General features: G+C 40.2%; 1 protein-coding gene across 4 annotated transcripts; it reads left to right on the forward strand.

The window, feature by feature from the left end:
* The first annotated feature begins 17 nt into the window (after nucleotides 1–17).
* Nucleotides 18–21911, forward strand: LOC148018484 (casein kinase II subunit alpha-2-like). 4 transcript variants are annotated; one of them, XM_087662266.1, is made up of 12 exons: nucleotides 18–519; nucleotides 1151–1280; nucleotides 13565–13654; nucleotides 16982–17176; nucleotides 19618–19775; nucleotides 19859–19949; nucleotides 20069–20134; nucleotides 20258–20340; nucleotides 20421–20488; nucleotides 20562–20626; nucleotides 20728–20822; nucleotides 21800–21911. In XM_087662266.1, exons 1-11 carry the CDS (start codon nucleotides 116–118, stop codon nucleotides 20788–20790), a joined length of 1413 nt encoding a protein of 470 aa, XP_087518392.1. In that variant the 5' UTR covers nucleotides 18–115; the 3' UTR covers nucleotides 20791–20822; nucleotides 21800–21911. The 4 variants fall into 4 exon arrangements, with proteins under 4 accessions (XP_087518392.1, XP_087518391.1, XP_087518390.1 ...); XM_087662265.1 differs by lacking the exon at nucleotides 21800–21911 and adding an exon at nucleotides 21312–21513; XM_087662264.1 differs by lacking the exon at nucleotides 21800–21911 and having other exon boundaries at nucleotides 20728–21513.
* Nucleotides 21912–25139: the final 3228 nt, after the last annotated feature.

Consider the following 25139-nt stretch of genomic DNA (forward strand, 5'->3'; position numbering starts at 1 on the left):
GTTTATGGTTTTGTAAGAAGAGAGGGGGACCTGGCGGGGGAGGAGAGACAGGACGGGGGTTGCTGTTGATTGAGAGAGTGGAGTGTGTGAGTGCGTGTGAGTGTGTGTGTAGGTAATGACTCTCCGTCTTTCATGTAAACGCTTTTTGCCCTCGCTTTCTCCCTCTCCCTCCTCCTGTCTGCGTCTTCCTCTACCTCTACCTTCCTCGACTCGATTCTCCACCTGCAAGTTTTACACTTCTTTCTGCGAGCCCCTTGTAACTTCGGGCGCCGCCTCGTCGTCTTCGTCATCGTCTTGTTGTTGTTCTTCTTCCCCGCCCTGTACTGTTTCTGCTGCAGCTTCTCCCGCGGTGCCGCCCCCCCCTTTCCCGTCGTTCCCCTCGCCGTCCACCCTGGCGCACAAGATCGGCAAGTCTGTTCGCAGGCCTGGGGCCATGTCTAAGGCCCGTGTCTACGCCGACGTCAATGTGCACCGCCCGAAGGAGTATTGGGATTACGAGTCCGTCAACATTCAATGGGGGTAAGCAGAAATTTCGTGGTTGCTTGTTATGTAGTCTTTTGCGTTTCCTTCTCGCTCTAGTCGTGTTTGTCTGGGGGGTGCGTGTGTATACACGTGCTTAATGTTTTGTACGGTGCTATCGTCCACAGGCATGACCTATGTATGGTACAATGGTCCACAGGGCTTGGTCCATTCAGGCTTAATCATATGTAGCCTCAATTTGCTACAGCTTAGGACCGTAGGTGTGCAGTCTCGTGGAGGCTTAGCTGGCTCGGGATGTTGACCAAATACTGAGCCCAATGAGATTTCTGTGCTGGCAGTGAAGCTCTGCATAGAATGGTGAACAATTGTTATATCTTGTGCTGTTTTGACCTTATCCTGCTGACTATTAAGCATTTACAGTGAAATGAGATGTTTGCATGCTTGTTATTGCTAATTAATAGGATTAACACTGCATCCTATCCTAGGTTATGTTGGCACCACAAGTCCTAGCAGGAAAGAGCTATTGGATGTGGCCTAGTGAGAGTTCTTCTGGATGTGCTGTTTCGATATCAGTTTTTGGTCAAGAGAGTCTGCACACTTCTTTGTGACTCCATTTGCATAGTGCCGAAGTCTGCTGTTTTAAGACTTTAGTCTTTGGCTGTTCTTCCAGGGATCAAGATGATTATGAAGTTGTTCGTAAAGTTGGGCGTGGAAAATACAGTGAAGTTTTTGAGGGAATCAATGTTGCCACAAACCAGCGGTGTGTTATCAAAATCTTGAAACCAGTGAAGAAGAAAAAGGTATACAATAAGACTTCTAAACTCTGTTGACCTCAACACAACTGGAAGTACATACTATGTCATGTTGTCATTAGTCTGAAAGTAGCTTCTTAGTAACTGTATACATGCGTTATAGACATTTTGTCATTATGAATGTGGATTAGTGAGAAGGAGCTGGTAAGCGTGCAGTATGCCAAGATGATATTCAGATGAGAAGGAAGTTCTGAAATATAAGAGTAATTGTAAAGTTTTTGATGGATTTTTCGTGTTGCCAATTTACATAGGAGTAATTACAAGCTTTTTGATGGTTTTTTAGTGTTGCCAAATTGAATGCAGAGATGGAGAGGTTTTCTTAGATTGGAAGTATATTCATTTGTTGCAAGCTGAAGTCATTTCAAACTTATACGTTGATGTATAAATGAGACTTTTGGATTCGAAGTTGAACTACTAGCATAAGAATCTGTTGAGCTTGATGAAATTGGAACCCTGAAGATTATTGCTACATGCAGCCGATCATGGTAGAGCTGGTTTGTATCTTCACACCATCAGATTGGATGATAGTGTTCATGTGAGATCGTAAGCCTATGATAAAGAAATATGTCAGATAATGGAAAAATTGATGAGGGTGCTTTGTAACATGGCCTCATTAGAAGGGATGAATAGGGGTTTAGGAGCTATTTTACATGTAGTAATTCGATTGATGTATGTGTGGCTAGCCAGCTAGTGGTTCATGTTGTGGACCCTCTTTATATTGACTTGTGCTCTTGGGTTTCATTTATTAGGAACCACATGTATGTACTTTCCCCCCCATCTATGTGCATAATCTGAAAGTGAAACATCGATAAGAAATTCGTCCATGTCATGTGCTTGCCAGACAAAGTTTGTGTCTAAAGGTAGCATTATGTGTGGTGGTTTGTTTGCATTATATTTTCAACCCCTAAGAGATAGTGTTTCCATGTTAAAAGTGCATTTTGAAGTATGGTATGTAACTTTTTCTCATGTAAATTCCTCTTTGCATCATGGAGAACATGACTCGCATATATCACAACTTGGCCATTCTGCATTAAAACAATCCCTATGCATGTTCTCACATGCATTACATTGTACAACAAATGATTTGTTAGATGAGGCGGCACAAGCGTAGGATTTGAAGTCATCTTTTCTCTTAGCTTCTCAAATACTGAAGTTTCTTCTGTTGCCTACCTAAAAAGCACTCCCTTTTTTTGTAAAGGATACAATGGAGATGCAATTTCGGCAAAGCTAGGCATATGCTTTCTATAATAGAAACATAGACCTAGAAAATTACTGGTCGCATGGACATTCTTTAAAGGTAGCCATGAGCATATTGTCCCAATTTTTGCGGAATCCATATGAATGTCATTAGTTGATACGTGTCTCAAAAAGTAGATCTCATGTATGAGAAACTCACTCTTGTTATTTATAACCAGCCGATGCTTATACAACTCATCGAATACAATGTTTAAATGATGTCTATGTTCTGTCTCATTTCTTGAGTAGACATTGTGTCATCAAAGAAAATATCCACAAATTCTCTATATGGCTTGAAGATGCGATTTGTCATCCTATTAAATGTAGTAAGAGCTTTTCTAATTCCAAAAGACATGTCTTATGACATCTTTTGATTTAATGTGAACTTGATAATATTCACTTTTGAATTCAATATGATTGTATATGATTGCCTCTTGCAATTTATCCATAATATCATCGCACTAAGGGATTGGAAGTCGAATCTTTATTGTGATTCTATTCAATGCATGATAGGCAATGCACATACACCATGATCCATCTTTTTTGAGCCAAAAGTATGGGAGAACAAAAAGAGATGAGCTGAGTTCAATTAGCTTTTTTTCTAATAGCTCATTCACGTGACTCATTATCTCCTCTTGTTGGGCTGCACTTACCATACAGGGTGGCTTATTAGAAGGGCTATTTCTAGGAATAAGATTAATGCCATGAATTTTTGGTCTTTTAGACAATAGTCATCTCGGAAGTGAATGAGAAAAACAATGAACATACATTTTTAGAAATGACATGTGATCTTTTTAAAACTTAGACATGCGTTCAATATTTTTATTATCAATGTTGCTATACATGGGGTTATGTATACTACTAGTCATATTCGGATATGTTGGACCTTGCATTCCATGCATGGGTTGCTGTCTACCATAAGGAGCTATGTCATACATTTATGTATGCGGTCCTTGATCCACCATAGCATGAAAAATGATGTCACCATCGAAGTATCTTGGTTGCCCCATATTTGTATGTATGCCCGATTGTCCAAAACCCATTGGATTGGCACTACCAAGATAGCCTTGTATTTGTGTATCCAAGTCGATTGGTACCGATTGCTTTTACTCATTATTAGTCTTTCGTGCATCTTTAGGCTGCATTAGCTATCCTTTGGGAGTTTCCTGTTGCCCCAATATCTTTGAAGTTAACATTTCCTTCTTGCACTTGCTGTCCTTAGGAGAGCTCAAAAATCTCTCAAATTGTGGATCTTTGGCCAAGTGAGCAAAGATATCGATTGCTACCTTTAATTGGGCCTTAAATTGGTCATCCTACTCTTTACCTCCTTATTGATTATCCACATCATGAATTGGTCATTCTATTCTTTACCTCTTATTGGCTATCGACATCATGTGGCCTACAAGGACCTACTTCTTAGTCAACAACCATAATTTTTTCTTACTGTCTATGCTACAGGCGTGTTTCAAGATTAGGCATTGAATTTTTCCCTTTATTAGATGCATCGTCATTATTTGATCCCATCTCACTATAAGAAGATGTTCTTGTTGTAAATGCTCAGCTATACATAAATTCAGTACTAAAGCAAAGCTTTTGACCTTCAATCAAATGCCTTGAGTCCATGAAGTCAAGGGAATTGGTGGTATCTTGACAATGAAACCATGAAACTAGTCTTCTTCCTTGGAGAGGGTGGTAATCAATAACTTGACTAATCAATAGTCATAGTAAGCAATTAAAGCACATAAACTAAAATGCACAATTTACCACTTAATCTTGGACAATGGTTAGCCTGTAGAGACTTAATTGGTGCTCCTTAGGGTATTTCTTTATTTTTTATTGCAAATGGGTGGATTACATTGAGATTCTCTAAATTTTTGATCCAAAGGCCTCTTGCCGACATAAATGGTAAGCAAGCCTTCAAACTAAAATTCCCCTTGGCATAGTTACAAGTGATGGGAAATGGGAACGGGACGGGGATGGCCAAAAGTAAGGGATGGGGAACAAGGGATCGGGACAACATTAAAAAATGCAAAATATACTTAAAAACTAATAAAATCTGTACTTACCTTTCTTTAGAATGAGAATATGCATCATCAAGGCAAAATACAAAGGTGTAACTTGAGCAACGACTTACGATACTCATATAAGGCTCAAGCTAAAGTCTAATTTGTAATAACATGTTATAAGACACAAAATTCAAATAGCTGAAATTCTGAATGATGTATAATGATAAAATCAGGATTCATGTGACATGTTAGCTTTGCCATTGATTGTCAAATTTCAGCTGCGAGCAAGGCTACATGTTCATGCTATAAATCTGAAAGTTGAAAGTTGAAACATACAAAGCTGAAAAATATAGAGTTGAAACTCAAGACCAAAGTAGAAAATCTACTCAAACAAAGCTAGATTCATGTGATATGTTAGCTTTGCCATTGATAGTCAAATTTCAGTTGCCAACAATGCCGCAAGTATATACTGTAAATAATAAAGCTAAAACAATAAACTCAAAATCGAAGTAGAAAATCTACTCAAATCAAGTTTGATTCATATGACATGTTAGCTTTGCCATTGATGGTCAAATTTCAGTTGCTAGCAAGACTACAAGTACATACTATAAAGCTAAAACTCAAGACCAAAGTAGAAAATTTGCTCAAACAAAGTCCAAATGATTGTGACAAAGGCTAGCAAATCAAAATGAGTCATGATAAGTCAAAAATTGGATATGATGCATGCCAAGGCCCAAGATACATGGAGTTGCAATCAAGCACTAATCAAAATGGGCATCACTCATGCCTAAGCTAAAAGGTGGAAGCATTTGACATCACTCAGAATCCTCCTTATCATGATGCTCACTATGATCCTCCTCATCCTCATCTTGTTGGTGCTCCTTTGCCTCTTCTGTCTGCTGCATTTCCCACTCCACAAAAGGATCCGTCTTTGCAATCATGCTTTTACTAAGCATACGCACGTTGACACTCACATAAACCAAGTCACTTGCCTTTTGTACACCAATGCGATTTCTTTTCTTAGATGCTATAAGGATATAGGAGCTTTATAATTGCTTCAAACATGATGAACTAACTGCCTGGCTAAGTCCATGAATGGCCAAACTCTGTAGCTCATGCCCATGTGTACCATAATTTTCCTAGCATAGCGATGCCCCAACCTTGAAACGATCCACAAGTGCATTTGGACAGTGAAAGAAGCCCTCTTGCTGCCTATATTGAGCCAATTGATTTCTAATTTTTCTCCTAGCCAACCTATCCAATATTGCCCTCCGATACTTCTTTATTTGTCATTTAATCACCCCCCTAAAACTTTGGATCCAAGACAAATGTTGTTGCATGCAAGGGAGAGTGGTAGAAATTCCATATGCTAACACACAAGTCATGGATGGTCTCATATCTATTTGGATCAGGCTCCAAATCTTTCAATCTCTCTATCATCCTATCCATATTCTCATACACCTTACCAATGCATGGTTGCATATCATCCACAAGCCTCAATAAATGCATTATTGACTGTACCATTTTATCAATATGCTTCACATCATCCCCAAACACAAGATTTTTTACGAATTTTTTATATTTTATCCTTGTAGTAGTGATAGCCAGTGGTGAAGAAGTAAACTCATCACAAATAAAAGCTGTCGCAAAGCACCATTGCATGAGCTCAATCGACCCAACATGAGAAAATTAAATGCAAATGGGTATTAGAATATTTTAAAAGCATTTTATTTGACTTCTTGTTGAAGTCATGGCATAGAAGCTGATGATTCAGTACAAATGATACCATCAAATTTGCATTATCAATGATAGCTTTTCAATATCTTTCAACAAGTTATTCAAAAAGTGTGAGCGATGCAAAAAGAAATTGTAATATGAGGATAAACGCTCTGTAAAATAATAGTTGCAGCCCTATTTGTGGGCTCACCATCAACAACAAACCCCACAACAAAATCTCTGCTAATAGATTCTATTGCATCTATCCACTCAACAGCAAGTGCATCAGCTGACTTTCTTGTGCTTGAAGCATCATGAGATGAAAAGAAGTGCATGTCACATCGAGAATAAGCAACCATCCCATGGATAGATCTCCTGCATGAGTCACTGCATCCATCTGTAATGAGTGACTCACCATTCCCTTGCCATGCACGCTTAGTCTTTTCAATTGCTTCCTCCATGACTTGCCTTTCCTTTTCAAGCATTCTAGTACACAATGTTTCTGATAAAGGAGGAGTTTAAGTTGGACCGTACTCTCCTATCTTTTTGCACATCACTTTGAAATATTCGGACCTCATAATAATAAAGGCTATGTGATCATGAAAATAAGTATGCAACAACATCATCAACTTCCTCTTTTTTTGTGGCTCTCAAACAGCATCAAGAGTGCGCTATCGCCTAGGAGGATCAACTGATGCTTGCCCAACTGATGTTTCTATCCCAAATGTATCTCGAATAGATGACGTAACATCAGTACTAGATGGTATACAAGATGTTTGAGAGGTTGATGCCGTCGCAAATGTAGCAAGGTTGACGGTTGGCGCATGTGGTGCTCTTCTCACAAAAGAGGAGGCTTGTAGCCCTTCATCCTTCTCTGTGAGCTTTCTTCTCTTCTCAGGGGTCATGTTAGGGTATTGCACCTCATATCCTTCAATGTGTAAGAAGTGAGCTTGAACTTTGCTTGTCCCACTCGTGTGCCAATATGGGTATAATTTACATGTCCATGTGGGAGATCCTTTTCCACTTCTGGGATGTTGAGCATGCACTTCATTCCACCAAGACCATGTGTCAGCCCTTCTATTTCTTTTGCCATGATGACCTCCTCAGTGTGGTTACTCCATGCTTGAGATGTTCATGCCATGAGAATTTGAGATGATGAGGAAGATTAAAACAGGTTATATATGAGAGAGAGAGAGAGAGAGAGAGAGAGAGAGAGAGAGAGAGAGAGAGAGAGAGAGAGAGAGAGGCATGCTCTGGTCTAGCTGTTGGAGGTTGAAGTTACTGTTCTGAAGTGAAGTGTGTAGAACGTTTGTAGGAAATGAGTTGATATTGCTTGTTCAAAGTTGACCAAAGCGAAGGGAATCGGTTGGTTTTGTAACTTGATAGGCCACAGGTCACAAGATGAGTTGGTTGAAGCCCTTGTTTTTTGATCTGATGTGTCATCTTGCCTTCATATCAACATATTTTAATTGCAACTGTTTGTTACGTTTTGTTTGGATAAGGCTTAAGCCTTTTAAGTTTAATAATAAACTTCTATGAATCGGCTGCCCGTCACAAATATGTCCCAACCTTCTGTCACAAACATGACCTGGTGTCACATTTCGGGTTTCGTTGCGTCACTTTGTGACGACCAAAAAAGTGATGTCACATCTAAAAGTGATGTGTCTCGTCACGAATTCGTCTTGGGGGTTGTGTCTCGCCGGCGTCCCAAGGGTCCATCCCGCCCATTCCGTGTGACTATGCCCCTTGGTTTGCATGGGGATTGGCCTTTAATTGTGCTCTCCTTTGGTGACAAATTCAGCTCTAAATGTTTGTTGGCTGAATGGCCACTTGAATCTCTTGGTATCCAAGATTTTAGTATTTAAAATTCAAGTCTCTAGGCCCTAAATTTTGAGCACGCATCATGAGGTAGTTGTCAAACTCTAAAATTAGGGTTTGTAATCTCCATCGCCAATGGTTGAATTTGTTGGGTTGAATCTATTGGAAATTGTTGAGGAAGAATGAGATTAGGTTGGAGGATGAGAGAGAATGTTGAGGAGAGAGAAAATTCAGGCTTCTATCGTGAAGAACAGGATGATCTTTGTTGTTGCCTTGCTTTAATAGCCTCTGGAGTTGTCACCTACAATCGAAGTGCTATTGCTTGGCCACAAACTCCCTTTCTCAGTTGTCATATACTGTCTAGAGGTCTTTGGCTATTGTCACCTGTTGCTAATGGTGCTCCTAGTGGCTGCAAAAGAGCTAGAATTGCTATCAATTTGTTCCTATAGCCTCCTCCACATTAAACCACTTAAAAAATGGCTCTCTCTCTCTCTCTCTCTCTCTCAGTCTCTCACTAGTTTTTCCTCTCACACAAATAAGTTTTGCCAAGTGGCAGTCTTCCAAATTCAATCGATCAAATTTCAACATTATCCAGCTTTATCAAATTATTTTTTAGAATACTAATTTTGAAAATTAATTCAATAAATAATTATGACAAAAAAAAAGATAGATCAACAATTAAATTGGCTTGGTCAGTTTATTAGCCAAAGTAAACTTGGGGGTTCATTAGCCTCGGAATTGGTATTGATCAATTAATTAATGCAAATTCTGTTGTGTCACCACTAACACTTATGACTAGTTAATTATTCTAGGCTCTATTTTTGATACTATGTACCACCTAGTACTTGTCAATATAACTTGTTACAACTTTTGCCTTCGGCATTGGTTGATCTCTCGAGGTCCTAAAGTCCCACATTGTAAAATAACTATCTTGCACCTCATATATGCAAATCACACTTTCATCTTTGATTGAGTCTTTAATTAAATGCTAAGCAAAGCATCAAAATTTCAAGTTCTCATGACATTGGGTATGAGAGAGAGAGAGAGAGAGAGAGAGAGAGAGAGAGAGAGAGAGAGAGAGAGAGAGAGCTCTTGCCCTGAGCGCCATCGTCCTGTTCTGGGCCTTGTCATGCTCTTCAAATTGAGGCTTGTTGAAGGCCCCGTTGCCTTCTTTTGCACCTCTTGTTTCTTTGGGCGCCCCCCTCCCCCCCAATCACCCTATTTTTGGCTCTTGCATGGTCTTGCTTGCTCACGCGATGAGCATGCTAGCGCCCTCGAGTCTTGTCCAATGCCTTTTGCTCCCTTGTCTAGGTGTTCGATGAGCTATTGACAGCTCCTTCACTTATGGTAGGCTTGAATATGGACTATGTTGACTAGTTTGTTGCAACCTTGGGTTTGGACATGGATGTAGAAGATGACATGTTGCCCTACACCAAGGAGATGGCTTCATCTTCCTTTGATGTTCAGCCTTTCGTCAAACACGAGTATCTTTATGATGAACTTGCTGTTGCTCTTGAGGCCCTTAATTTGGTTGATTCTCCACTTGGCTTGTAAGCTTAGGTCAAAGGTGGCTTCTATTTTATAGGATTTGCAAGAAGCAAACTGTGAATAGTTGCTCAAGTTTGTGAATTCCCTGGTAGAGGAATATGTCAAGCACAACCATTGAGCTATTCTTGCTTGTGCAAAGGAGGAGATTTTGGACACGCAAGTGCATACTTAGGAGGCTCTTCGCTCCTTTTTTGCTTTTCATGAGCGAGGCATCATTCTCTTTTTCATCGGCCACATTTCCATGCTTGCCAAGATTTGTCAATGGCTCACATCTACCCTTTAGATTGATTGCGTGGAGATCTTTTGCTGGTTTGCATGGATTCTGTGAGGTCGTGCTTCTTTCTATCTTGGCACAGGATCCCCTCACTAACCAGCCCTCTTTCTTTGATACATAGTTACTATATATTGTCTCGTAGCGTGCAATACTAGTTTTCCAATGTTTACTCAAGTAGGCATATCCAGCATGGGTGAAAGTGGCACTTATTCACGTTGCCAAGGTAAATCCGTAGATGTGCTTGCTACTTGAGTTCCTACTCTTGCCAAGAATCCACCACCCTCCACATAATAATCGCAATAGTAGCAATTAAGCTAGTCATCATTGCATGCTCGTGGCCCTCTAGTTCAGCTGGCCTTTGATGTTGCTGGTAGAGTCATAACTCCATGGGATTGTAAGTATCCAGGTTCTACCCCCACCATGTAGGTGTGCCTTCTACCTTACGGGCCGATCATCAAAGATCCAATCCCTTTTTGGTACTAGGAGACTTTTTTCAAAATGGTGTACTGAAGACATTGGAAACATGTCCATGCCCATGCAACAAAATCTTGTCAAAATTCTTGACCCTTTGTGAAGCAACCCGTCTAGCTCCAATGTACCTCTTGCACTCTTGTCCTTTTGTAGTTGCTGAATCTGCTGTATTTGGTTTATGTACAATTGCCTAAAGCCATCTTGCGATCTTGTAATCTTGTATTTTTTTCATAATTAATACATTTACCTATTATGGAGAGAGAGAGAGAGAGAGAGAGAGAGAGAGAGAGAGAGAGAGAGAGAGAGAGAGAGAGAGAGAATGAATATTGGTGATCCAAGTAATGCATTCCATTCTGATTAGCCTCTTAAACAGCCTTGAAACAAGCTTATTTTATGAAAAATGCAAAATTGGTGGGTGGTTTGAGAGTGTTTTTTTGGAACCTTAATTTGGGAGGGTCCATCCACATTTATAGATAGACAAACTGCCCTCATTCAGTCTTCATCCCTTATATACGGGGTTTTTGCGCTCATGTGAAGATCTTCGCCATTAGTCTGTTGCCATGTGGTTGTCCAATGTTTGTGACTGTTGCTACCACTGTGTTTGCTGCTCCTATGGCGATTGCCCTTCTAGCTATAGCACACTGCTTGCTGCTTCTTCCACTACTGTGTTTGGCCCTAGACAACCATCACCGGCCCTAGTTGATACCTCTTTTGTTGTGTTTGACAGCTTCAGCCATTGCCGACATCCTCGTGCATCTCCATTGCTTTTGCCAGGTATCCTACTGCTTTTAGTGATTTGCGTTTTGGTCTTCTACACTCCCTAATACGCAATGACTAGCGGTTGCAGCACTTGGGATCCGTCTTTGGTGGACATTACACTTTGACACTCATACTCTGTCCTTTAGCATTCTGTACACTCTTACATTCATTTATTGCATTGATTCATTCACTCAGAGTTCTCCTTCTTTGTCCATTTGTGTTTGTGTTTTTGCATTTTGCGTTTTGTGTTTAGGGTTTGAGTTTTGTACGTTACTATTTGTGTCTTTGTGTTTTTGTCATGTTCATACACTTTGTGTTTCCTCAGTGCAAACCCTAGTACTTTCTCCACATGGTGTCGGAGTCGGTGCTCTTATAAAGTGTATTCTGTGGATAGTGTGGAGTGCTAGGTTTTGTGCGAGGTTCATGAATGACTCGTAACCAAATCACAATGTCTTAGTCACTTTCTTCTCAGGACCCCATGGTGTGTTATCGAGCTTCTTCATCACTCCAGGTCATGCGAAGGCATTACGGACTCAGTGAGGAAGACGACACCCCACCTTCACCTTCACCTTCTTTGTTTTTTCCTATTCTAGATTTCACTCTCATGACAGAGGAGTTTGAAGAGTACTTGTGTATCATGTATAGTTGATCTTACACCTCTCCTGCTAGTGTTGCTACACCATTTGAACCGGTTGGTGAGGTTGCCACCTCTTTGATCATGGAGGACATACGGCATTTGGGAAGAGTGGCGATCCATCTTATTCATTTCAGCCATGCCTAGTGTTAGGTTCATACAACCCCTTTGAGTCGTATGAATCAAAACTCTCTTCCATTTCTCCTTTTGTTGTGTAGGATCCAGATGATATTTTAAATGTAAGCTTTAATACAGTGGGCTCTTAAAGTCAATAGTCTTCATTAGGTATATCCACATCCTCTATTTCATTTGAGCATGTAAGCCACTCCTCTCAAATTCCTCCCATTTCATCCACCTCTTCTTGCCCACATCTTGATTTTCTCTTTTCTTCACTCCAAAACCATGGATTACACTTCACATCCGATCCTCCACACTGGGAGAGTTGGAACCTTTGTTTTTGCTCCTCGCACGTTCTCATACTTTGTTTGATACATACTCTTGCACTCCTTCACATCACGCGACATCGTTACGGGGAATGCCACCCTTTAACTTTGTATCTCTCAGACGCAAGGATTTCCATTCTTTGCTTATGGCCTGTTATCCCCTTCACTATGGACACTTTGGGATTACTTTCCAAGTGTACTCCACTTCTCTATCCTATTCCCCTTGTACACCCTACCTTGATTACACACTGTATCCATCTCCTAGCACTTTCACTCTTGTTGCAATAGCCAAGAATGCCTTTATGGATAAGACTTGTTTTAATAGGCCGAATTTCACCACTTGGCTAAACTTCATGCAACAAGTGCTTGAATCTCAGGGACTTTGGGGCCTCATTGTTGGTCTAGAGCCTATGTTGGACCCTCGATTAGCTCACCCTAGTTTGCGACTATTGGCTTCTTAAAGTCAAACGACGAGGAGGTCATGTTCTTCTTGAACAAGTTATTTTTACAAATACTTACATATTATCTAGTACATTATCTCACTACCTAGATTGTCGACCTTCTACAAGTTTGAGTATTAGTTCTTGTGTTACGCACGATTGCACGATTAAGTTCACAAGAAAGTCTCCACACAACATTACTTCGAGCAACGGGGGTTGGTTGTCTCTTCTTCGGGAGGAAAAACCAATAGTGGTAGAACTTGCAAGATGCGAAGGTAAGCCAATCAAAGGGTGATGCCTCTTCCTCAGACATAACTAAAGCAACAAAACCCATTTGGCAACAAGTCCCTAAGAAAAATAGGTTTTAAACAGTGTCAAAGGTCGGCCCATGTGGATGAGTGTTGTTGTTACTGCACCATCTACTCCATTTGCCCTAGTGGCTATTGAATGTGTGGCACGCGGCCATCGTCAATAGCGTACATCTTTCACTACTCTTGAAGGATTAGCTGATTGGTTTGCTAGTATCATTCCCAATGCACTTTACACATCCACTTCACATTCACCTCCATCTAGGACTAGCTCACTACGTTGTCAAGCGTTTCATTGGTAGAGCCTTGCTAGTGGGTGTACACAATGGTGGCCACATCCTTAGATTCGCTCCATCTACAAATTCTTAGATCTTTAGGCCATTGAGTTGGGCCCATAGGATTCCTGTCCTTAGATTTTCATTCTTAAGCCTTTTGCTACATTTACTTACATACCCACATTTACATCATTGTATTGTTCATTTCATTAGCTTTTCCTTTCAAATTTGTTTTGTTTTCTGAAGCATCTTACTACTGACTTGTGTACTTGCAGATCATCTCTTTTGCAAGGTTTTGTTTTTAGTGTAGGGCTAACATGTAGGTTCACACTGGTCTTGTGTAGGTTGGAGACTTGGATGTGCGCCGTTCATTCATGGTTTCATCATCCAAGGAGTTTTGCTCTTCCATCAGCATGTGGGCTTTTCCTATTGAGGTGGATTGTGCAACATCTCTCTTGATGCTATCATGGTGGTGACTTCTATCTTGTTTTTCCAGTTAGGATGATTTCTCACATCATGGCTGTTGGCACCACACAAAGATTGACATTTGGCTCCTCTTCCTCGTTTCGCATTGACATCCATGATTAAGAGGAGGTTGCTACCCTTCTTGGTATTCTCTAAGTTTTGACACTTGTCTTTGATATCGGCCTTTTTTCCTTGGTGTACCTTCTCCTTTGCATTGCTCGATTCCTTTATCTTTGTAATGGGCGCTTGGGCAAGTGAACAGTTTCCCCATGAGGGACAATATCGAAGTGGCACCTGCAGCATGAGCATTCTCAGCATGTAGCATCCTTTGCATCTCATTGTGTAGAGCACCCTTGGGCGGGGATCTTGAGCTTCCTCCACTGGAGGTTCTTACACCATACCAATACTCCTTCATCTCCCTCATTACCCCTTTCCTCGTCATTGACACACTTGAGCAGATAGATAGCTTGTCTGTTTTATGATGGGTTGGACCTAACCATCTCTTCTCATTCTCCCATATTATACAATTACATAATCGACTATCAACCATCTTTCCAAACACCTTTATATTTATTTATTAAAAAAGAATCACATAGTTCATTGTGGTTCCATTCGCCTTTGCAAGACTTGGTAGCCCATTAGGCAACCGACGTGTACCCTTTGTCCAATGCCCTGTCCTCTTTGGGGTGACTACTTGGACTCCCTTGGTAAGATATCCATTGCCTTTGTAGTCTTGGTAAGCCGCTTGTATTTGATACCTTGGCTGCTTTGGGATAGGACACCTTGGGTAAACTTGGGTGGGCATTCTTTTTTCTAGCCCTATATTGGGCTTGAGAGGGGGTGTTGAGCTAAGAAATGCACTCCACATTGATTAGCCTCTTAAACAATCCCAAAACATGTTTTTTCAACGAAAAATGCAAAATCAATGCGCGGTTCAAGAGTTTCTATGAAACCCTAATTTGGGAGGGTCCATCCACATCTATAATTAGATAGGCTGCCCCCATTCAGTCTTCATCCCTTTTATGCAGGTTTTTCATGTTTGTATGAAGATCTTCGCCACCAGCCTTCTGCCACACAGCTCTCTAGCCTTTGTGACTGTTGCCACCACTCCGTCTATTGCTCTAGCCCTTGGCAACTGCCCTTTCAGTTGTTGCCCAAGAGGGGATGTTGAGGTAAGAAATGAATTCCATGTTGATTAGCCTCTTAAACAGCCCTAGAACATATGTATTTAATGAAAAACGCAAAATCAGGGTGCAGTTAGAGAGAGCTTTTGTGAAACCCTAATTTGGGAGAGCCCATCTACATCTCCCATTCAGTCTTCATCCCTTCTATGCAGGTTTTTCACGTTCACGTGACGATCTTCACCATTCGCCTTCTGCCAAGTCACTATCCAGCCTTTGTGATTGCTGTTACCACTTTGTCTATTGCTCCAGCCCCTGGTGAATGTCGCCTAGTGCTTCTTTCATTGCTGCGTTTGGCCCCAGACAGCCATCATGGGCCCCGATTGACACTTCTTCTGTTGTATTAGGCAGCTTCAATCATCGTTGGCATTCTTGTGCATCTCCATTGCTGTCGCTAGGCATCCTATTGCTTTTGGTGATGTGCGTTTTGGTCTTCTACACCCTTTGACACCCCTCTGATTGGTAGTTACAGCACTCAAGTTCCATCTTCGATGGACGTCACACTTTGACACTCACCACTCCGCCCTTTGGCGTTTTGTACACTCTTACATTCATTTAGTGCATTGCTTCATTCACTCTAGAGTTCTCCTTCTCTTTGTTTTGTGTTTGTGTTTTTGCGGTTTTGAGTTTTGCGTTTTGCATTTTGCATTTGGGGTTTGAGTTTTGCATGTCACTATTTGTCTTTGTGGTTCTGTCGTGGTTGTGCACTCCATGTGCAAACCCTAGCAGTTTCTTCACAAACACATGTTTGAATGGGTTGACGGTAAAGATGCAGCATTTCACTTAATAGGTTGCAAGTTCGACCTTGTAGCGTGCACACACACACACACTCACACACACAGACACACAGAGGAGAGGGGGTTGCTTTGTGGAAGACCATCCATTCCAGCCCGGTTGTGCCCACTTTGTGATTCACTTCTTGTTATTGTAGCCTTGTGGCTTTTTGTGTTGTTTTCTACTTGTCCTTGAATTTGCTTGGTTGGTCACAAGGCTCTTTGTAAGATTTTTTTTTTTTTTTTTTGGTAATTGAGAGAGAGAGAGAGAGAGCCGGGGGGGGGGGGCGCTCAGCAAAGCTTGTTTTGGGGGGTGAGAGATTGTTATATAGACCACCCACAAACTCTAAGGAAAATTGATTTGCAAATTACCTGTATTTGATGCTTTCCCAAATGGCAGACACAGTTAGAGGTAGTTTTCTTAACACCATAAAGCTTGTAACATCAGCCATCTTTTCTTAACCATCAGACTGGGGTAAGGTTTTATTGGATCTCCCCCTCAATGATGGAAGGTAACTCTATTATCTGAAGGCATTCTACTTGTTGGTGCAAGAGAATATTCTACTAATGGTGTATTGAAAATTGGCCAGTGGGCTATGCTGTGTAGCAGTTGAGATATATAAATTGACATTGAGCTGTACGTGTTTCTTATTTGCCCCATCAGATTAAGCATTAGGTATAAGCTCACAACATATTGCTGGACCTAGAAAGACTTAGGTACATAGATTTGAGGTGCATCCTAAAGAAATTTCCTCTAGCTTGAAAGTAAATGTAGGAGTGTTTATATGCTAGAATGAGGGAATCCATGAAGAGACCAATCAGTCATTTTTCATTTATGCACTTTATGTGAGTTAGCATCCAAGAGTTATTGCTTAAACAGAAGTTCTGTATGATTGCTCTTCAATAATAGGGCTTGTTTACTCAGAAAAAGAGTCTGGCTTATTTTAAAAGGAGTGCTTAAAAGTTCAAGGAGATGCTTGCTATCTATTACGTTAATAAGAATGTCAGTTACACTCAATATATCTGACGGGAGGCCTCTTGAGCTTTAAAGCACTGCCAAATCTGTGCTATTATAGTTCAATGATCTTTCCTTGGGGATGGAATGGTTCCTTTTTTGGAGTTGTGTTTTCTAAACAAATTTTCTTTTAGCTTGAAAGCAAGATGTAGGAGTAATAATATTGTTAGAGTGGGCGAATCCATCAAGAGACAAGTCTGTAATTTTTCATTTGTGTACTTGGCATTCAAGAGTTGCAGATTTCAGGGTTGACTTTAAACCAAAGGTCTGCATGGTGCTCTTCAATAATGAGTTACATGATGCCCTTTTGTCCCTTATGTCTTGCAGATAAAGAGGGAGATCAAGATTCTGCAAAATCTGTGTGGTGGTCCCAACATAATTAAGCTTCTAGATATTGTTCGAGATCAATCATCAAAGACACCGAGTCTTGTGTTTGAATATGTAAATAATACAGATTTCAAGATCTTGTATCCGACTCTCACAGATTACGATATTCGATACTACATCTATGAGCTATTGAAGGTAATTGGCTTTTCAACAGTGTGTGTTTGTTTTTCTACTTTTGATCAATCTTTAAGTCTTGGTATTGTTAACAGAAGTGAGGTGGCAACTAATGTTCCCCCTTTTTTTTGTCGAGTTAATAGAAGTATCACGAGGGCATTGTATAGTGTAGTGCAGCAAGTTAACAACTCAATGTATACTAAATGTGCAGCTGTGTAGGATCAAAGTTACCAATTCAACCACTGGGGGAAAAATGCACATTATTGTTATTGTTAATGAGAATGAAAGCTCTTTTTCAGCTCCTAATAGGTGACGTTGAAATCATTTGATGACCGAGCAACATGATTGTAAACTTTGATTACTAGCCTGGCATTTGTCCTTCTATGGTTCACAACTCACCCTTGATGCGGAAGAGCAATGCAACTATTAAGATGACATGACACTTGGTGTTCGTCCTTCTACGGTTCACAACTCACCTTTGATGCAAAAGAGCAATGCAACTTTGCAAGAGAACGTGATGCTTCTTAACTTCCCTTTGATGCAAAGGAGAACTTATAAAAGAACTTTGTGTGTGTGTTTACTTGCACACATGCATGCACACATATAGACACCTTTTATGGTTCTTGACTCATCTTTAATGTAAAAGAGCCATGCAGTGTGGCAAGAACACCTAATGCTTCTCAACTCCCATTTCATGTGGAGGGGAAGCCATACAAATCACCATATTTAGGTGTTCACTCACTTTTTAAAAATATTCAGAGAATTAATTAATTGGGCTGAAAATTGCCGGAAAATGGATAGGAAAGGCTGCCACTTGGCAAAACTTCCCATAAAAAAGGTGGGAAGGCTGTTTCAGGTGCATTTGAGACCAGTTGAGTCCTTGTTGACTTGCCGAGTGCTCTCAACACACTAGAAGTGCTAGGTTCCCCTAGTTTCCCACACATACTTTTCGCATTGTCCATAGTATCTCAAAACGGGGTTTCAGAACCCTAACCCCATTTTCAAAACTTTGAAATGTGTTTTTGGTTCTCTTATTGGTATTATTATGGTTGTTTGGGGTTGTGAACAAAAGTTTTCATTTGGGCGGGGGGGGGGGGGGGGGGGGGGGCGGGCGGCGGCTTGAGAGAGGCCTTTAACTTAACCCACCTATGTTTCGGTTTTTGGCCAACAGGCAATGTGTTTTAGTTCTCAGCTTTCAAATCTAGCCTTCAAAAAACACCGTTGCATGCGTGTGCATGCTTGTTCTCTTCATTAGAGGCATTTATAGTGAGAGGATGGAACAAATCACACAAAGACTTGCATAGCTAAGAAGGTAGTACTAACTCTCAACTCTTGCTAGCAACCAGCTACTAAATAGTGACACAAAGGCTTGAAACCCTGAACTTGTAATTTATTTAGACAAGATGAAGGCAAGTTAATGTGACATGAAGGCTTGGAGTTTTGTGTAGGTCTTGTAATGTGCATTGCTGAAATCTGAAACTCCTTCCCCATTTCAAGAATTGGCAGGTACACGTGCGCACGAGAGAGAGAGAGAGAGAGAGAGAGAGAGAGAGAGAGAGAGAGAGAGAGAGAAGGGGGGGCGGAGGGCCAATGATCTGAAGGGCCAGAGAGAGAATTTACGAAAAAAAAAAGAGAGAGAGAGAGAGAGAGAGAGAGAGAGAGAGAAAGAGAGAGAGAGAGAGAGTCCTTTTACAAAAAAAAAGAGAGAGAGAGAGAGAGAAGAGGGGGCGGAGGGCCAATGATCTGAAGGGCCAGCTGGTTTATGCCAACAGAGTGTGTTTGTGTTCAGGCTGAGTTCTATTTCTAGGGACAGCTCAGTCTTAATTTGCCTCACCCATATGGGGGGCCCTGGCACCTTAATAGTGAGTGCATGAGTCTTGGCACCTTAACAAACCAATTAAATTACCAAAAAAAAGAGAGAGTGGATATAACTTAATCAAACTTGAGCTTGAGTGCTAGATTTGAGTGGGAGCACTACTCCTGCTCAATCAAACTTGAGCTTGGGTGTCAATGCCATTTAAATAAAAAAGATAGATCAATCTATATTTTGATTTATAAGCCTTTGTGTTCTAGGGGCTGGTGAAACTGACCATAGATGACATCCAGTATTTGGATTTGCCTGCTTTACAGCCATGAACCATAGGATGTTCCAAAGTGTTGTTCGAACGAGAAGGAATTATAGAATGCTTGGTCTTAGATAGTTCCTTAGTCAGGCTGTGGAGCAAATATAGCGAACATAATTTCTCAGGCAAGTTGACATGGTTATAATAGCAGTGGATGCACACATCTCCCTAGTTATAGAGATTTTGAACCTTGTAAGGTGGATTGTCAGGAGTACAAACTTTGAAGAGACATTGCATGTTTGTAATATGGCTGCATTGCTTTGATCTTTGTTTGGGGCTCCTAAAAAAATTCTTTTGCAGCTGTTTTCCACTGACATTGAAGGATTTTTCTGTGCACAGGCTCTTGATTTCAGTCATTCTCAAGGAATCATGCATCGTGATGTTAAACCTCATAATGTCATGATTGATCATGAACAAAGAAAGCTCCGACTCATAGATTGGGGCTTAGCTGAGTTCTATCATCCCAACAGGGAATACAACGTTCGTGTAGCATCCAGGTTTCAAAAGCTTTGTTTCAACCAAAGCAGGATACTTCTTATTTGAGGGTTTGTTGGAGGCTTACCCTAGTTTGTGTGTTTAGGTATTTCAAGGGCCCAGAGCTCCTTGTAGATCTGCAAGATTATGACTATTCACTGGACATGTGGAGCCTTGGCTGCATGTTTGCAGGAATGGTGAGCTTGAACTCACCCAAAACACTCCCTCCCACAATGTCTCACCCCTTCCTCAACTGTTCAATCTTTCTTTTTCTTCCTATTATTTTGTTTGTTTAAAAAATGTTTGCTGACTGTAGATCTTCCGCAAGGAGCCCTTCTTCTACGGCCATGATAATCATGATCAGTTGGTGAAAATTGCAAAGGTCTCATTATCTGAGCATACAGATAATGTCTTTTCTTTCCCTTACCAAAGGAAGAACGAGAGCACAGCTATTGTGAAGCGACCCTTGAGCTGTCCTTGACCATAGCTACTGGTGTTTTTCCAGGTGCTTGGAACAGAAGAACTTCATGTATATCTCAACAAGTACCATATTGATTTGGATCCCCAGCTTGATTCAATGGTTGGAAGGTGACCTTAGTTTTTTGTTTTATGATGTCTCCTATTTTCACATGCTGTGTGTTAATGGATTCGCAATATAACGTGTGCAGCCATAGCCGAAAACCATGGTTAAAGTTCATCAATTCAGATAACCAGCATCTGGTTACCCCAGAGGCAAGTCACCAGGATACTTTATACTTCTTTGTATATTGACGCAATTTGTCTAAACATCTGCCTGTTTCTGCAGGCAGTTGATTTTTTAGACAAGCTTTTGCGGTATGATCATCAAGATAGACTCACTGCACGAGAAGCAATGGTAAGTTTACGGAATGACAGACTCTGGAATTCAGACATTTCTTGTGCTGTAATAGCAATGGCAGATCTATTAAACTCTTATTCTTGGCTGCTCTCAAACAGATGCACCCCTATTTTCACCCTGTTCGTATGTCGGAAACAAGCAGTCGTCGTGTAGTAAGCTAGACTTGGAAGTAAGGTGGGAGAGTTTCTTGGAGGTATGGTATCATGAATGGCCTGAGGATATTGAAATGCACTTTAAAGCTAAGCGGTTTGAGTGATGTGCTCTGCTTGATGGTGCACTCTAATGGTCAATTTTGGTCTTCCTTTTTGCGTGTTGCATTCCAAGTCTAATCTGGACTGCTCTGTGGGACAAGGTCTTATTTGTAGCAAGTTGCTAGAGAGCACTACAGGGATCATATTAAGGTCCCATGAAAAGCTCTGGCCTTTCTCCCTTGCTCATTCTCTCTTTTTCCTCTCTGCTTGTCCTTTCTTTTTCCTTTTATTCTGGGTATCTTCATTTCTCCTTCTCATTAGTTTCCAATTCTGGGTGGTATTTCTAGTGTTCTTGTAACAATTCACTGTGCTTTAGCTTTCACAGAGTCTACTTTAGAGGGTTTTTCTCAAACTTGACATTATGCATGGACTATTTGTGGAAGTGGCCAAAATTTCTCTCCAAGAATCTGATTGAGAGGTGAAATTTGCAGACACAAATTTGTCTACATTGATCCGTGAAGTATTTGAAAGATATGCACTGTACTCTGTGTCTATTACTTCAAAATATCAGCCACAACACTTGCACTGCGAGGAGAAATGCTGTACCTAATATTTTGATTTGGCTATGTGAAACTGACCAGTCGGCTTGTTTCGGAAGAGTTAGATATTATTGAGACTTATTCTTTTGTTGAATGGGCCTATTTGAATCATGAATTGTATGCTACTGCATCCTGTTGAAAAGTGTGTACCACCATTGGGTGTGCATAATAATTGAAAAGATGGGTATGGTAATGTTAACTTTTGAACTGCCTCTAGTATTTGTAGTAGACCTTAAGCTGTAATGTAGGGTAAGCATGTAGGTACCTTCTTTTCTGGGGAGGGTGGGCAGGGCGTTGTTCCCTCCAATATTTCGAAAAGTTGGTCTTGTTTCACACCCTTGATATTTGGGCAAATACGAGTGCATGGGGCATGATTGCAGGAGGGCTATCATTCGGAGTTGATGTCTGTCGTAGTCAGCCATAGCATCTGGAGCGCATAACAGTGATGTTTACAGTTCATATTCAGTTCTATAGCTATGATGTGAGGTAAGCTCTATTTTGTGCTCTTTTTTTTTTGGTGATAGGGGGGGGGGGGGGGACTGTTCCCACCAGTATTCCAAGTGTCTTTCGGAGTTGGTATCTGTCATAGGCATCCATAGCATCTGACATGCATGACTGCAATGTCATTTCATTTCACTTTACAAATTGTTGATGTGTATCAATAAATTCATTATCAATAATTATTGATGTATGTTCTTGCTCTCTTTTGTTGTCCTCTTTCTCATAGCTTTGCTAAATCCCATATGCTTTTAGTTCTGTGGTAACAATAAGCATACCAATAATCGAGCATAATAGTAAAAGTTGTGGGACAAATGATAGTTTAAAAAATGTCATCAAAACACATAATGGAAGCAACGTTCATGTGGTGACACGACACCGAATGATGGTGTCTAAAGCGATTGGATACACATTGTGGCCATGTGTTTTCACCAATTGCTTATTACATTGTGCAATGTCGTGATGTAAGATAATATTTCCCCAAAGAGTTACAAAAATAGTGGCAGCTAAGTTGCATCAAGATACCATAATGGTTTGTCTAAAGCATTTGGGTTTTCGGTTTGAGCTGTTTGATTTTATCCTTATCTTAGAAATGCATTATGAATGCATGAGGTAAATGATGTAAGATGTTGGGAAAAAGTACTTCAGTGTTGCAGTGGACCACGTAGTGGTTGGTGAATCATACTTCCAAACATTTGATCTGAGTACCTCAGATATGCGACTTTCTTCATTCAGATGATAAGCTAGCTAGTCTTTGAAAACTTTGGATGTGTTAGACCACAGGTTCTGTAGAGTATAAGGGATCAAGCTAGAGGATTGTGGTCTATTCCTTTGTGGTATGTAGTCCAATGGGTTGTGTAGATATTAGAAAGATCACTTGGCAAATTAGATTCCATTCCAATAGTTGATGGTAGTTGTGGATATGGGCAGCTTGTGCTAATAGAATGGAAATGTTTTCATAGTTCACTTTCTTAGAAGTTAATTCACTTTGAAACTTGTAGATGAGATACAATCTAAGTATGCTAAGATTGCGATGCTTTTATAGGCGATTTGCCTTTTATTCTCAAGGTGCTTCGATGTACCTACCACTACTAAAAATGGTAATGTTTTTATGGTTCACGTTTTAGAAGTGATTCACTTGTGAAATGTGTAGGTGAGACACCATCCAAATGTGTTGCACTAGAAAACAGAAATCTTTTAACACTAAACATTCTAGGAATTGATTCACTTGAAACCTCTAGATGAGATACCATCCAAGTACATGAGTTGGTGATGTTTTCAAAAGTGTTTTACTTTTTATTTTCCAGATGCTTCAAGGTACTCCCCGACCATAACTTTCACTAGAGCAAGAATTGTCTCTAGTCACATTCCATTCTACATTTCCTTATCCTGTATAGATAAGCAAGGAAATTAACAAAAATAGAGTATTATTATGGGTTTCTTATCTTCTTTGATTTATTTGGTGTAAGCTATAGCTATTAATCTTAGATTTTAAGTGCAGTTTTGGGCAATCGTAGTATTGGAGGAATTGAGGTAGTGCTTGTATATGTGCACTACGTAATGGTGATTGATGGTTATTCTTCTTTTTGTTTTTTGGCTTGTTAATTTCCATTATGGTAGTTTTGGATGGAGATTGATGATTTTCAAAACTCATGTTGTGTGCATTCTTTCTTAATGTGAATAATAATAAATAGCAGCCTTTGGGACATGTTTTGCTATCTATAGGTATGAATGGATTTCAATGTAGTTGCAATCCATGCCATCAATCGGACAAAATGCCATAAATTGGACGAGTATTGTCATGCAATTATAATTGTGCGGCCTCTTAAAGCTAGAAGTACCACCTAGTGTGTGACTCTCTAGTAGGCGTATTGACTCTCTAGTAGGTGTATGCTTGGGCATGCGTCTCTTGGATGTTTGCTTTGCGTTAAAACCAAATTGAGTTTTTTACTTGCTTTTTGTAAGTGTTTACAATGGTAATCTTGATTGTGCGTCTAGCTCAATGTTAGTATATTAAATCTTGAATTAGTTATGGTATTATCTTTTTGCTTTTTGATCATTTACTCTAAATTTCAAAGTTAGTTCACTATTATCTTAGTGATAGATTAGATGAATTGATCTTGAATCATTGTCTTTATGGGTTTATTGTTGTTGGGTTTGTAGCATATGATTTTGACCATTGGCAATCATCATTGTGTAATTTCTTTGAAAATCCTCTATTCCAATCATTTTGGACTCGTGCATGAGATTTTTTCTAATCAATGAAAAAGTATTGTTAAAGTGTTTGAAGGAAATTTTTCTAAGATTCATGTGTGTGAATTTGAACATGATTGGCGTATTTCATTATTAAGCTTCTACTTTTTCATTGCCATTGAAGGCAATGAGTCCCCAACTTGACACAGAGGGTTCTTCGACGTAATGGTGGGTTGTTTTACAATGTTGTCTAGCTCTTGTAAAGAAGTGAACATGATAATATTCACTGTAAGTACACTGTAAAAAATGGAGTGGTGATTGATGTAAACAAGGAGTGTTGTAATTGAATGAAGTGTATGCTTTGATAAATGTGTGCACATTGCCTTTTTTTGAAACATTAGGGGTGTAGGATCATCTTGAGTTTGAATTTGTAAGTTCCTAAAATTTGACCTCAATAGAATACGAACCATGCATATATTGAGTACGAAAGTAGTTTGGGAGAATCGAGATAGCCCAATGTTTGACTATGAGGTACCTTAAAGGACTTTCAAGTTGATGGCCCGCTTTTGGACATGAACACTCCCCTTCAAAATAGTGTATGCATGTGATAATTCATAGCGTCTTTTGATTGCTCTCTTGTGAGAGATTTGTGTTGAAAACTATGTGGTGGGTGTTGAGGCTAGGGCATATGCTAAGGCTAGGCTAAACTAAGCTCTACCCATGCTAAGGCTAGCTTGCCCCAACCCAAGCTTACCTATATATGTGTAGGCTGTCTAGGTTAGATTGGGCTAGGATTAGTATGGCTTAGGGATAATTGGGATAGGCTAGGTGGAGTCATGTTAGGCATAGGGATAGATTTATGTTAGGACTTAGATGTGGCATAGCCTAATGTAGCTTGTGCTTAGCTTTATCTTATCTTTAGCATGTTTAGCCAACCCTGGATCTTAGACCCTAAGGCTATGGTGTGTGAAGCTTAAGTCTACCTCTTAGCATGACGGAATACACACAATGATAGTCATACTCACATGC

The sequence above is a fragment of the Lygodium microphyllum genome, chromosome 21 (genome assembly GCF_053477565.2).
Source record: "Lygodium microphyllum isolate KBCC chromosome 21, Lygodium_microphyllum_v1.1.10, whole genome shotgun sequence".
In the NCBI taxonomy this organism is placed as follows: Eukaryota; Viridiplantae; Streptophyta; class Polypodiopsida; order Schizaeales; family Lygodiaceae; genus Lygodium; species Lygodium microphyllum.